This window comes from Diplotaxodon limnothrissa, linkage group LG16 (genome assembly GCF_057381915.1).
Source record: "Diplotaxodon limnothrissa isolate DT_005_m linkage group LG16, D_limnothrissa_male_GT1.1, whole genome shotgun sequence".
Lineage (NCBI taxonomy): Eukaryota > Metazoa > Chordata > Actinopteri > Cichliformes > Cichlidae > Diplotaxodon > Diplotaxodon limnothrissa.
The window spans coordinates 18,330,448-18,345,996 of NC_140611.1; the positions used below are offsets into that span (position 1 = coordinate 18,330,448).

The 15,549-nt window shown below is 41.5% G+C and overlaps 2 protein-coding genes across 5 annotated transcripts in view; both read right to left on the bottom strand.

Annotated features, from left to right (window-relative positions):
• The window catches only part of mcf2lb (mcf.2 cell line derived transforming sequence-like b), a 62,492-nt gene extending 59,850 nt beyond the window's left edge, over positions 1-2,642 (bottom strand). The window contains exon 1 of the mRNA XM_085375281.1: positions 2,564-2,642. Within this exon, the coding sequence (XP_085231407.1) occupies positions 2,564-2,642 (79 nt within the window). The remainder of the gene's footprint in view (positions 1-2,563) is intronic.
• Positions 2,643-11,040: 8,398 nt separating this feature from the next.
• Positions 11,041-15,549, bottom strand: part of LOC146615988 (phospholipid-transporting ATPase IH-like) — a 30,267-nt gene continuing 25,758 nt past the window's right edge. For 2 of the 4 annotated variants that reach the window (XM_085373874.1, XM_085373873.1), the window contains 2 exons: positions 15,384-15,549; positions 11,041-12,618 (listed from right to left, as the gene is read on the bottom strand). In XM_085373874.1, coding sequence (XP_085230000.1) covers positions 12,346-12,618; positions 15,384-15,549 — 439 coding nt within the window. In that variant the 3' untranslated portion in view covers positions 11,041-12,345. Of the gene's footprint in view, positions 12,619-13,388; positions 13,608-14,642; positions 14,758-15,383 lie in introns of all 4 variants that reach the window. The other 2 variants (XM_085373876.1, XM_085373877.1) reach the window with 2 other exon arrangements.

Below are 15,549 nucleotides of genomic sequence, written 5' to 3' on the forward strand. Positions count from 1 at the left end.
AAAAATAAAGAAACAGCCCCCCTAAGCTTCACCAGCTGCAGAAGAACACATTCCTGCTGGAAAAGCCGACACCTGTGACTCAGTGAACTAGATGTGTCCTTTTAAATCAGCTGGAAGTAGGTCAAATGCCCAGTTAGAAAGTCAGAAAGAGGCTTCCAGTGATTATGGCTCTAAGTATTATATTCGTAGTTAACCTACTGTTTTCCTTTCAGTTAACTGACTAATGGTTCTGCCAATTAAATTACTGAGCATGGTGCTGTGGATTGGTTCATCAGTGTTATTGTACTAGAAAACCTCCACAATTGTTAAAAGGACTGCCATGAAATTTCATGGTTTACACATGACGCTAGTGATCCCATGACTTCCTGTACGAAAACAACAGGTGTCTTTAATTGTGATTTTGTGAGTGAACATCTAAGTATTTAATAAACTGCCATAAAGGCTCACACACCTACACAAAGACCCACGCACACGTCCCTTAGAATGATTACCGTGGTGATCCTTTAACCTGTATTCTAGCACCATCATCAGGTCAAAGTTTTGATGTGTCTAATATTTTGGTTTATTACCTGTATAAGTGTAATTCGCAACAATCTGATCAAAATCCGTTAGCTTTATTTAATTGCATTTAGGAAAAGCTACCATTTACCCAATATTTTATTTTCTCTCTCCCTTGAATAAGCTGTAAAAAACGACTCTTGTCCACCCACAGCTTACTACATTGACGAATGAACTGGATCACCCATCATCTTTACCAAAAAAGGAAAATGCACTCAGCTACAGGTTATGATCCAAATAGATGTTTTTGGTTTATATCACGTTGTGTTGCACTCATGCTAATGGCGCTGCAAAGACAGCCAGCAGCCAGAAGTTGAAACAGACAGGAGTGCAGTATTCCCCAAGGGACAAAAAAAAAAAGCAATTAATACTTCAGCTTTCTACAGTGTACAATGCAACATCCATCAGAGAATGGATCAGAGAAAAACAAGAAGAAAAAAACAGTTCTTCAAGTTAGATGATGCTAAATCCTATGCATCCTTAGCTGACTCAATTCCCCGAATCTCCCTTTTCCTCACTCTCCCTTCCTCTCTGCTGTCTTCTGTGATCAGCGTTACTCTCCTCTCTGAGCCGATTGCTGCTCTCATTCTCCTGCCACAGCGAATTCCTGTCACACTTCTTTATAAACAGCTACCAGGGACTGGATTAATGTACAGTTTTAGGATAGTATTGCAAACTTAAAAACCCCCAGGAACAATATGACCTTATTTTCATTTTGATTTTAGCTAAGTAGAGTGATGCAATTCTTGATTTGCCTTTAGAGTCTTTGCATTTTCATTCCTCTAGCCTGGGCATAGCCAAGTCCCCCCTCCTTAGTCAAGTCCACCCACTCACTACTGCCATGCTTTCATCATCTTAAAAATGAAACCATGCAAAGGGGAAACCAGTAAATGCACTTAGTAAAACATTATTTCCTCTCACTTTAGCTTGACATGTACAGGTGCAAAATGAAATGAGGGTCTGAAAGCTATAACTCTTTAGGGTAGGCTTTTCTAAGTAAGGTTTTACAAACATTAAATAAAATATTAACACACCCAAGTGTTTGGCAGGTTGTCTGTGCAGGCTGTGCAGGCTGTGCATGTGTGCGTTCATGCTTATTAGAGTGGTTGTGTGCTGGCAGTGAGTGGATTAGGGGAGATCTCTATAAATGGATCAAAAGGGACCAGAAGCAAAGATCACAAATCACATCAGTGGCATTAATTTAGCACAGGAGAAACGTCTGTCCTTGATTTGGTGGCGATAAATCAAGAAGCTGCAAAAGCAGGAGAACGTCATATATAGAGTAGAAAAAAAGCCGTCTAACCACAAAAACACCATGAGGGGAGCTCAGGAAGGCAGACCTAACAGCAAAATCAGTAAAAGAAACCGTGCGAATATTCGGAAATGAAAAGGTTATGTTAAATAATCATTCTACGGTTACAGAGGAAGGTCATTGTGTCTCATTTTTTAAAAACACTTTTGCTAATCAGACATATTCCACACACTATAGTTTTCTAGGGTGGAGTACTACAATTGGGGTTAGTGAGGTAGTGTATCACAACACAAACCACCCTGTGTACAGCCTGCGTTTCTGTAAAAAAATGAGACAGCTTTTCATGCAATAGTATTTCTGTTTATCCGCATTGTAAATACTTTAATATCTCTTTAATGTCAGCATGAACCAGATTTTATTTCAGAGGATAAAATCGTATTCTGACTAAGCACCTGCATGTCTTGAGGCAGAATGATCATGAACAGCAGCACATTCAAGCTTGTGTGGTTTCCTGTACAACACGCTTCGACATTGTGATCCTGCATTGGCTTTGTAAACTGCTTTTGTTTTGATGTCCATTTGGACTTGATTCCATCAAGGCAAAGGAATAATATGTCTCTTACTGTGCCTGCATTTTAGTAATAGTATTTTCACCTATGTCTATGTTTAAGATCAACATGCAACATCCTCAGCAAGCAAAAAATACAATGACCAGAGACAAGAGCTGCTTCCGATTGTGTCGTTGCCACCCACCTATGCTTTGGGTGACGGTCCTCAGTCTCACTAGCAGCTCACCGAGGGCCATCTCCTCTGTCTTCATCCACAGGATCATCCTCCAGAGGGACAGTGGAAGACCAGCTGTCCAGCTAAGAGACGCTTTTGTAGGAAGAAGAGACAGCTTGCCTGCTTTTTGCTGAGCGGTGCTATGGAAGAGTGGATGGTGGTGAGGGAGACTGTTGAGTTGAGCAGAAGGGAAGAGGGAGATGCGACAGGGTAAACGAACCTAGGATGTGAGTTAAAAATCTAGAGGAAAGAGAGGTAAAAGGGGGTGTGCGCTTGTGAAAAATGAATGCTCTCCAGGATGGAGTGGATGCTGCTGAGACAGATGAGGAAATGATGCTGATGCTGAAGCTGTTATGGCTGTGACAGCCTCAGCCACAGTGACGAGTCTCCTGCAGGAAAATGCAGCGCAAAGGATGGTGAAGGAGGGAGACGGGGAGGAGGTGGAGCAGCAGACAGCCTCATTCACACATGCATGCTTCTGCCTCAGCACACATGATGGTGCAGACCTGGCAGGCAGATTGGGGGAGGGGATGTGAAGGTCAGCATAACAGTTTTGCACAAACAGCTGATCCAATAGTGACATCCAGCGTAAAGGAAAGGGACAACAGCTTTGTCATGAAACATTCTTATCTGCAGAAACAGAGACGGCAATGGTACCAATGCCGGCCATGCATCATTGATTATGCTGCATTGCCACCATGTGACGGCACATGGTTATGACAAAATACAGTAGGATCATCTTCGGTAACCCTCTTTGCAAATTCCATGTGTAAACAAACTTCACAGACTGCATATATAAGAGCTTTAATTACATGCATCCTTGACACAGCTAGGTAAGACGCTCAATAAAATGAGGGATGAATTTCATAAATCTGTATTCATTGTGGGTGCCTGTTGCTGCTTATCTAGTTTCTAATGTTTTAGCGATGTCTTGTGTAGACTCAAAAGCTGAAAATACAAGATAATCCAGGGAAATTCAAAGAAAATGTCACTCAGACAATAGCAATACAGCATTTAATCCATAAGTTAGCAGACAGACCTCTTAAGTGAGGACCATCATTATTGTGTACTTTTCCATTCAGGTGACACTAGGTCTCTTCTGGGGACTCTGACCCCAGTGACCTTATATTTTTTAGCACTAATGTAGAACAAGAGGTTTATTGTTGTTTACACGCACACTGTGTCTGAGGAGGATGTGCGGAAGTGCTTCAGGAAGGTGAACGCACGCAAAGCTACTGGTCCGGACGGGATTCCCGGCCGCGTCCTCAGGTCATGCGCGGCTCAGCTGGCTGGAGTGTTCACGCACATCTTCAACCTTTCCCTCTCTCTGTCTGTAGTCCCAGCCTGCTTCAAAATGGCCACCATCGTCCCTGTACCCAAATCCTCCACCATCTCCTCATTGAACGACTGGCGACCTGTAGCCCTGACCCCCATCGTAAGCAAATGCTTCGAGAAGCTGGTCAGGGACTTCATCTGCTCTGCACTACCCGACTCACTGGACCCTCTACAGTTTGCATACCGCCACAACAGGTCCACTGATGATGCCATAGCCCTGACACTACACACTGCCCTGTCACACCTGGAGAAGAGAGACACGTATGTGAGAATGCTGTTTGTAGATTACAGCTCAGCATTCAATACCATCGTTCCCTCGAAGCTGGACAGGAAACTGCAGGATCTAGGACTGAGCAGCTCCCTCTGCAGCTGGATCCTTAGCTTCCTGTCTGACAGACGCCAGGTGGTCAGACTGGGCAGCATCACCTCATCCCCCATCACACTGAACACTGGTGCTCCACAGGGGTGTGTACTGAGCCCTCTCCTGTACTCACTCTACACCTACGACTGCACAGCCACTAACAGCTCCAACATCATTGTGAAGTTTGCGGACGACACTACAGTGGTGGGTCTTATCACCAACGGTGATGAGACGGCTTACAGGGAGGAGGTCAGCGCCCTGACCCACTGGTGTCAAGACAACCATCTCACCCTCAACGTCGCAAAGACAAAGGAGTTGATAGTGGACTTCCGGAGGTGCAGAGAAGTACACACCCCCATCACCATCAACGGCGCTGCTGTGGAGAGAGTGAGCAGCTTCCGGTTCCTTGGTGTACATCTGGCTGAGGATCTTACGTGGTCAGTACACACAAACAAAACAGTGAAGAAGGCGCAGCAGCGCCTCTTCTTTCTCAGGAGACTGAAAAGATTCGGCATGATCCCCCGCATCCTCAGGACCTTCTATCACTGTGCCATTGAGAGCATCCTCACTGGATGCATCACCACCTGGTATGGCAACAGCACCGCCTACAACTGCAAAGCTCTCCAGCGAGTAGTGCGGTGCTCTGAACGGATAATTGGAGGTGAGCTTCCCTCCCTCCAAGACATCTACAGGAAGCGCTGCCTGAGGAAAGCGGGGAGGATCATCAAGGACTCCAGTCACCCCAGCCATAAACTGTTCAGACTACTTCCATCAGGAAGGAGGTTCTGCAGCATCCGGTCCCGTACCAGCAGACTGAGAGACAGCTTCTTCCACCAGGCCATCAGACTGCTGAACACGTCATAGACACCTCAGCTTCACTACTGGAACTTCAACATTATGCACTCCACACTGTATATAAATGCCACTTGTTTTGCACATATTCAACTCTGTATATTTTATATATTTTATTATTATTATTATTATTATTATTATTATTTTTTTTTTTTTACTATTTAATTTGTAAAAATGTGTATACACACACACACACACACACACACACACACACACACACACACACACACACACGTAGGAAAATATTTAGTATACACATCCAGAAATGCATACACTATTATATATTGTACATATATTTATTAGTTTCAGGTTGGCCATTCTTGTATTTTGCTCGTTTGTGTTGTTGTGTTTGCACATCTCTGTTGCTTGTGGGGCTCGCACACAAGAATTTCACTCGCATGTGCTGTGCCAGTGTGCCTGCACATGTGATGTGACAATAAAAGTGATTTGATTTGATTTGATTTATCTGTCATTGCTCTACTCCAGTTATGTCAGATGTTCACTCATTTTCTTACACTGCCATAGTTGTACGGCAGGGATGTTCTTGCCATCTGTAGAGGCTGAAGCCACTGAGGTGTTCGTTGACGGGGGTGACGCGATGTCACTGGTATGTCTGAATTCATTAAACAGTCGAATAACTCCAGCCTTACTTATTGACAATAAGATGGGCACATTCTGGCTTGACTGGTTGACACCTCAAGATAGAAGTGGTATTGTCAGTTAGTCTAGAGAGAAATCTGTGACATTGCATGATGAACTTTCTTCTCGTTTATATCATGAGGACTAACCCTAACTGCCCTAACCCAGAACTGCAAACATTTATGATAACTGGCAAGTCTGGCGAGTCTTTCAAATTGTTGTGGAAGAATTTTGCCCCACTCTTCTTTACAGAATTTGCAAATTGCATTGCAGTTTTCAAGCATAAATGGCTTGTTTAACTTCATGCCAAAACATGTCAATTGGACTCAGTTCAGACTTTTTTCACTCCAAAACCTACCGTTTGTTTTGTGAGCCATTCAGAGATGGACTTGCCTGTATGTTTCGGATCATTGTCCCACTGCATAAACCAAGTGAGCTTGAGCTTTAGGACACAAACTGGTGGAAATCCTCTTTTAGGATTTTCTGGTAGAAAACAGAACATTCATCAATTACGGCAAATTGTCCAGGTCCTGAAGTGGCAAAGCAGCCTCTGACCATCACACTATCACCAACATGTTTGATTGTTGCTTTAATGCTCTTTCTATGAAATGCTGTGTTAGTTTTATGTAAAATTAGTGAATAATGGCTCTCACTGTGATTCACTGGAGTCCCAAAGCCTGGGAAATGGTTTTTAACCATTTCCAGACTGGTAGATGACTTTGTTTCTCATCTGTTCTTGAGTTGCTATGTGTGTGGCCAAATACAAAGTTCTACAGGCAGGATGGAGATGCAGCCCAGTGACTGCGTAGAGCTAGCGCCAACTTGTGGGTGGAGCATTTTGGTGAAGTTTTGATGAACTGTGACATACTATATTGCTGAAAATATTCACTCACCCATTGAAGTCAAGTCATTGAATTCAATCACTTCCATGGCTATGTGTGCAACTTGTCTGCTAGCTAGCTAATGTCCAGCTAACTTCACTCAGAGATGGAGAAAGAAAGACAGGTCAGGACAGGAATACCTAGTTAAAGGTAAGGACTGCTCAGTGGTATTTAATAAACTGGAAATATATGCAAGTTCTCAATTGTTAAATCAGATTTTGGATATGTATTTGATGTGAATTTATGTTATTCTAAATTGAGAGACATCCTGTAAAACAAACTACAGTGTGCTAACTCTACGGGAGGGGATTAGGGCCACTGGGGGGGGAGGATTCTGAGATTGATGTCAGAATTCTAACTAGTCAGAATTCTAACTAGTTAGAATTCTGACTAGTTAGAATTCTGAGAGAAAAGTCAAAATTCTGAGATTAAAATAAGCATTCTGACATTTTCTCAGAATTCTGAGTCAGATTTCTAAACATTTTTTCAGAATTCTCTTTCTCAGAATTCTGACTTTTTTCTCAGAATTCTGAATCAGAATTCTAACTTTAATCTCAGAATTCTGAGTCGGAATTCTGAGAAAATGTCAGAATGCTTATTTTAATCTCAGAATTCTGAATCAGAATTCTAACTTTAATTTCTGAGAAAAAAGTCAGAATGCTTATTTTAATCTCAGAATTCTGAGTGTGAATTCTAATTTTAATCTCAGAATTCTGAGTCAGAATTCTGACTTTTTTTTTCTTCAGAATTCTAACTTTAATCTGAGAATACTGAGTCTGAATTCTAACTTTAATCTCGGAATTTTGAGTCAGAATTCTGACTTTTTCTCAGAATTCTGGCTATAATCTCAGAATTCTAACTTTAATCTCGGAATTCTGAGTTAGAATTATAACTTTAATCTCAGAAATCTGAGTCAGAATGCTGACTTTAATCTCAGGATTCTGAGAAAAATGTCAGAATTCTTACTATAATCTCAGAATTCTGAGAAAAACGTGAGCATTCTGACTTTAATCTCAGAATTCTGACTCTGGATTCTGACTTCTTTTTTTTTTTTTTTTAGAATTCTGAGTTGGAATTCTGGCCTTAATATCAGAATCCTGAGTGAGAATTCTAACTTTAATCTCAGAATTCTGAGTCAGAAGTCTGAGTGTAATTTCAGAATTCTGAGTGAGAAATCTAACTCAGGATTCTGAGAAAAATGTCAGAATTCTTACTATAATCTCAGAACTCTGAGAAAAACGTGAGAATTCTGACTTTAGTCTCAGAATTCTGACTCTGGATTCTGACTTGTTTTTTTTTTTTTTAGAATTCTGAGTCGGAATTCTGACCTTAATCTCAGAATTCTGAGTCAGAAGTCTGAGTGAGAAATCTAATTTTAATCTCAGAATTCTGAGTCAGAATTCTGACTTTTTTTTTCTTCAGAATTATAACTTTAATCTGAGAATACTGAGTCTGAATTCTAACTTTAATCTCGGAATTTTGAGTCAGAATTCTGACTTTTTTCTCAATTCTGGTTATAATCTCAGAATTCTAACTTTAATCTCGGAATTCTGAGTTAGAATTATAACTTTTTTCTCAATTCTGGCTATAATCTCAGAATTCTAACTTTAATCTCGGAATTCTGAGTTAGAATTATAACTTTAATCTCAGAATTCTGAGTCAGAATGCTGACTTTAATCCCAGAATCCTGAGAAAAAAGTCAGAATTCTGACTAAAATCTCAGAATTCTGTGAAAAAAGTCAGAATTCTGACATTTTTCTCAGGATTCCGACTTTATTCTCAGAATACTGGATTCTGAGATACGATAGGGCCACTGGGGAAAAAAAAAGAATTCTGAGATTAAATTCAGAATTCTTACTAGTTAGTTTGTTAGTTTGCTGAAGTGTGATGGACAGTGTGCTGGGTGGAGCTGGGTTACATAAAGGATAGCAGAGATAAAAATGAATTTAGCTGAGTGGCATTCACTGAAATTAACCTTCATAGCTACTTTATACCATCTAGTATAAACAAAATATTGTCAGTGTATAAGATGGAAATCAGCCAAGACCATTCATGAAACATCTGCTTACATCTAGTTGAATTCAGTCGTGCAAATCCACACAGAGCAGTAAACCTAATAGTAGCAGCAGTAGGCCAGATCGGCTGATCACAGCCTATACACTAAGAAACCCCACTGGAGCTCACAATAAAAATTTTCAGCTGTGATTCTTTACCCAATGCTGTGCTACTACGACCAATTTTAGGGTTCCCCCACCTGCCAAGTTTCACTTTAACACTCCCCTTTTTTCCATAACTGATTCAAGCAGTGTAGATTCATAAGGACTCATTAGACTGAAATAAAGTTTGCATTCCCATTTGTATTCCCACACTATGTTAATGTGATTTTAATTACATGAATATAACATAAGGTTCAACTAGCTTTCCACAGAAATAGCTGGTAGAAACATCTTCAAAAGAGCTACTTTGAGTACGTTTCAGAGCCCGTACTTTTTCACTTTTACTTGAGTAATGAAGTTGAATCAATACTTTAACTTTCATAAAATTTCTGTACTTTTGCTTCCTCTACAAAGCAGCTGCCATCCAAGCATTACATCAGCAAGTGCAACGCACTGAATGCAGTGGTGTAAAGCACACCACTACTGGACTCTAGAGGAGCGGAAACATGTCCTTTGGAGTGATGAATCACACTTCTCTGTCCGGCAATTCCCAGAACAGTGCTTGTGTGACTGCATTGTACCAAGTGTAAGTTGGGACAACTCCTCCCCCCCAAAAGTTAGGTGGAGGGGGAATTATGCTACAGGGCTGTTTTTCAGGAGTCGGGCTCGGCTCTTGCAGAAAGCCTTCCCAGATGAGTTGACGCTGTTGTAGCTACAAAGGCTGGGCTGACATGTTCAATCCTATCGATCAAGAATGAAATGTTACTCAGTTGCATCTACGTGTGATGGCAGATGAGCAAATACTTTTGGCGATATAGTTTATAACACAAACCATGGCAGGACAAGTGTTTTCACTCTTTATTACAAGCAGAATGACAATACAGTGCTTTGCCCTCATTTGCTACAGACAGGCTGGCAAAAAGTCAACAGGTGAACTTTTAAAATCTTTTATCCAAAACGGAAAAAAAGTAATTTCTCAAAACCTGTTTAGTAATACAAACAGTGCCGTACTAAAAAGGTATGATATGAAGTGTGCACAGAAGTCGACATATCAGACCTTTGCCAAGCTCAGGAGTGACAAGATGAGCACCTGCTGTTGTGCTGATGGACTTAGAAAAAAGCAGTTTGACATTCTGATCAGCAGTAGAAGGCTGGTGTGATAAATCCATTGCGACAGAGCTGACACATACAGACAGTTCATTCCTAGTCAAGTTATTTGGTCACTTCTTTTTTTCCCCTCCCCTTCTCACCCAATACAATCTTGTTAGAAAAATAACTTGTGAGGAAGAGTGAACCATAAACCCCAGCTGACAAGACAAGACCTGGTTTTGAATGGTCAAACAGATCTGTTGTAAAACAAAGTGCACTGTGTATAACTATTGGTAAATCTAATGAATCTTAGTTTTTTCCTCTCGTTTTGGTTACAAACTCGACCACATACTCTAGCATAGAGTTAAAATATAGTCTTCTCTCTGAGATACAAAAGTAGCAAAAAAAAATATACACAATGGACAACACAAAAATTGACTAAGTGGTGAAAATTTGAAATGTGGAGGAATTTGCTACTAAACATGTCTGAATTACAACAAATGCTTCCCCGTCATATCACAAAAGTTACATTATTATTGTAGAATATGACATTTAGACTATGTCTCGATACGGTATGGCAACGGCACAGTGAGGTGGGACACTGTGTTACAAGCACCAAGTACGTTCCTTTTATCGCTGAGGTCGGGATGTTGAGCCCCTCCACACCTGTGGAGGCTTGTGGAGTGAAAACTGAAAGGAAGAGTCCAGATTAATGATTTTATACATATTGGCAAATGGTGATGTGTATGAAACTGTATAAATGTATAAAAAAAAAAAAAAGAAGAAGAAAATCTCACATTCATGACTTCCAGAGTCAGTAACTTGCTATGTAACCCAACAAAATTCTGATTTTTAGAAATGCAGAAAAAGAGGTTCACCGAAAATGAGCTACAATCTTCAGCTGGAGGACGTGATGGACAAATCACTTCAACATTCTCATTGATTTGATTGTGACATCGCCGATTCAAGTCTCCCACCTTCTTACAAGAAATGAAATCTATCCAACACCCCTTCTCACCACAATATAGATCAATATTGTTTTTTTAAATTTACATCCACACATCAATAGTGACTGACATCAATAATTTTCGAACAGTACAAAAAAAAAAAAAAAAAAAAAAAAAAAAAGCCTCATGGAATTATGTGACACAGAGACAGCCCCTTATAACGTGACAACATTAGCATTCTTACGTTAACTTTTGCATAACACGGAGCACAGCAGCAAACACACGAGCACAATGCAACAGGGAGGAGTAGCAAGTCATTTAGGACATCCACAAACAAACACGCAAACAAGTCCCAGGCTGCTGCTGTTACCCTGCACAACCACGTGGTGGCAGGAGAGGGTGCAGTTTTGCTAACTGTTCAGGGAAAAGGAAAAAAAAAAATCACAAGTGCCATGAAAGGTTTGGTGATGAATGATGTCTGGGACAAAGAGGGATGTGGAACAACTGAGAGAAGAATAAATCAGCATGCAGAGAGAGATCTGACATGCTACGCTGACAGATAAGGGAAACAAAGCTCGACACAATTGTGAGGGTAAAAGAAAGTAGGAGGAATAATAGACTCATTGTACTGTATATATTTATATCTATGCTCTTTGAACCTCCTTGTACTCTCACAAATGTGTTTAAAGTGACCACATATAATCAGTTTAAAAGGGAAAAAAAGGGCATCTATGAATTAAGGCAGGGTGGCTAAAATACTGCACATCCCTCTTCAGATTTCCCCCGCCTCTCTCCTTCAGCTGATGGTTGTGTGTAAGGCTTTGTAAAAACATCACTTATGCTTCTTTTTTTCCAGTTTTTTCTAAATCTAAACACCTTTCTCCTTTGGCTCCTAGCCTGCTGCTGTGTTGTTACCTGTAAGGCAAAGGTGTGTCACATACAAACATACAATAAACAGGCAAAATTCATGCGTACTCACGCTCATGCACACGCACGCACACCTAAAGGGCTGAGCTTGAAGGCTATCCCCCTTACTTGGCCAGACCACAAAATGTACATAAATGTTTCCGACAAACATTTACAAAGAAGCGAAAAAAGGGGACGCAAAAGTGGAGGACCAGGCAAGAGTGTCAGACTGAAAATGAGACGAGGAAATACAAAAAGGTTCAACAGTTCAAACGGCACAGCTCCACAGTGCGAGAAGCATTTTCGCACATGGTTCTCCTTTTGCTCATAAACTTTTTCAAGTAAGAGTCTGAGCAGGGAATTTGCTGAATCAAACCAAAAAAAAAAAGAAAAAAAAAATGAGACAAGTATGTGAATTAGGAGTAAGGGCAATACTATCTAAAGGGTTTTTCACTCAGGTGTAGCCCAAAAATGCACATGGTGAACTTAGCATGGAGTGTCCATGCTTCAGATGTGTTTGAACATGTCTGCGTTGTGTAATTCACGGATCTCTGAGATGCAGAAGCTTCAGAGTCTGCATCTGTGTTCACACTGAGGTTTCCGGCCCAGGAGCGTAGTAGGCGAACCCTGCCCCAGAGAGACGGAGCATGTAAGGGCTGAGAGGACACAATTCTGTCCCTCGGCTCTCTGCCAAATGGGCCAGGAGTTTCTGGGGTAGAGGGTCAGACCTGCAGAGCGACAGTGACTCTGCGGTGCCAAGGTGGAGGTGAGAGGAGTCCGCGCTCGTGCCTTTGCAGGATCGACAGAAGGACAGTGGAGTCACGGCCGCCACGCTACCCGGCAACAGCTTCTGATGATCCTGCACAAAAACAGAGAATCCACCGTCATAAGACATTTCAAGCGATAGAAGAGGAAACTGGAGGAAAAGAAACATGCAGGTGAAATTATAGAATTTGCGAGAAAATCTGACACATGCACACGAAAGGCAGAATTATTTTCAGAAGGTTTAACATAGTTATTTGGTGGTCTGCATATTTATTTATTTATTTTTTAAATGTGAAAAGTAACCTTGACTCTACTTTAAATGCTGAAAAGAACATACTCAATAACAATAAACCTTCTGAAAACAACCCATCATGATTAGCAATCATGTTCGATTAAGCATGCTTGTGTAATGAAGACAAAACTCACTTGCAATTCTATGTTTCAGCACCAGATGGCGCCAGTGTACACTTATTACAGACACTGATGCACAACCTGGTTTGCCAAATTGCCAGAGACAAACTAAATGTCACCCCTGAGTTTAATTTGTAAACACGAGTGCTGGAAGTAACCTACTTGGGGCCTTTCCTAATAAAATATAGCCTTAGTTACAGACTGCACTTATCAAATCTGTATTAAACCTGTAGCCTCTCTGGGTGAAACTAGCGCTGCTGACTTAATTGGGGATTGTGATTCCTGAAAGTAGCTTTGGCAGAAGGAAATTCTTCATGAAGCAGCACTGCACCCCCGTCACTCTGAGCCACAGCACAATTGCATGCCGCATGCAGTGCAAAGCAGCAGGAAGCATCATGGCATCAGCATTAAGAGCCCAACACCCCACTATCCACGCCCTTTGTGTGCCGTTACCATGGTGACCCTAGCCCCCTTGTTGTGGGTACTCTAGGGTTTGCTGAGTAGGGTGCTGTGACTATGTGGTACCAAGGAGTCAGAGCTTCTAGCAGCTTTTTTTCCACTGTCTCCTTCACAGGTCCTCTCAGGGTGGAGTGGGTCCCTTTCACGGCCTCCACCTCCACCAGCAGAGCCAGGAGCTACGCTGTCCTCCAGAACCTGCACAGAACTTACCCTCTGTGGATGATGTTAAAGGACAGGGGTTGATGAAGGAATCTGCTCAACCTTTCGTCTTTTGTCTAGTAATGCTTCAATACTTTAAGCTGATTTAAAAGAAATATGGATATTTAATTTTGGGGTGAACGGTCCCTTTAACAGCTGTCCAATTCCCAGACGTGGTCTGGGATTGCAAATATTTTCCATAAATAAGATTTGTGCTATCATGTAAGGCTGCTATGGTTTGGTGATGTTTGAAAAACTCCAGGACTATTTGTCATTAAATATACAGCTACTCTTGGCTGCTCCCTTATTCACAAGGGGTGAACCACAGTGGATGGCTTTGCATATTTGATATGCAGATTTTTACACTGCATGCCCTTCCAGACCCCCCCAAACGGATTTGTGGATTTGTGTCTCCTCCTGGGATTGACCTGGGGATTTTTAGCTTGTTAGGCAAATGTATAAACTGCTACACTATTTGTCATTAAATTCAATTTTAGAATTGTTGGCCAAGGCAACAAACATCTAAAAATGGATCAAAAACAATAAAAAAAAACCCCAAGAATACTTGCTTAAAGTGACATGAAAGTTACTCATACTGGAGCAGCTAGAACCAAAGGTCGTTTTGAATTTTTAAACCGAACAGCTAATAATTGATTCACTTTTTGACTAATAAACCAGCTACAAATAAATAAGGAAAGCTAAACTGGTATTTTCTAGAGGAAACAGTGTGCAAATTTCTGTAAAATTCAACTGTTTCAGGTAAAACCTAATATGACAAAACAACACATCATTTTAACAACATATAGATGAGACTGGCTGGAACGGTGACAACAAAATACATGTCAAACATACCAAGGGAAACTAAACGCAATGAAATATGTAATGAAAATGGCAGCAAAAGGATACTACAAATGCAACCTTACAAACCGGGTGCTGTGTCGTCATTAGCAGCTAGTAGTTAGTTTCACATTAGTAGAGATGGTGCTTTGTGGTTTATACAGGGGCATGCCACCATGCAAACAGAGATGAGGGCTTAAAAGAGAGGGTCACCTCCTCTTCCCGCTCCTCTCTCGTCTCTCTGGCCCAATCAGAAACTCATTCTGCTGGAGGACTGTGAAAGCATGAAGATGGTGGACGGTTCCACAGTAAGGCACGGGCGGGTGGACTGTAGTTACCATGAAAGAGCGCGTGAGTGAGTGGGGGGACAAAACAAAGGAGGGCGAGAGAGGAGACAGTAATAAGGAGGGAGGAAGAAAAAAAGAATAAAGAGGAGGATGGAAGTAGTGAAGATAAGGCATAACAAGGCAAAAAGAAAGGAAAGGAGAGAAAGGCTCAATGAGAGGTGGTGTGGATTTTGATTACGGTGATCCATTAGGGTGCAGTGAGAAAGAAGAGAAGAGGAGGGGGAAAAAAGCACAAGAGGAAGAAATCTGTCAGACCTTTCACTCGCTTTTCCACTCACGGTGAAGCTTGTTTCACGGCAACGTAAGGCTAAGCCACAGAGAACGGGAAGTCAGTAAATCCAGCTGATATTCAAATAAACTAAGGATCTGAATGGCCTCCTTTCATAATACAGTCAACAGATTTATGGCACACCACTAGGGTACTGAGATGTGTAGTATGAGCTCAGATTTTGAGTAGTGAAAAGGGGGAAAGCGTTAATTAGTCACTGGTTAGCATTTAGTGAACACTATCAGAAATCACTACAGTGAAAAAATATCTACAGCCTAATTTCAGACACGAGACAATTCAAACCTCCAGCTTCATGTGGAGGTGGTGCCAACATTGTACCTGTGCGCGTTCAGTGGCTGTGGGACACATGGCCCTGCAGAGGACCTTCTTGATGACATCTGGCAGCAAGCTGACTGTAATGAGGAGGATGATGCTGAGCCAGGCCGGACCGCTGGACAGCATCTGCATGAACACGTAGTACATCCTCTGGTAGTTCAGGAAGGGC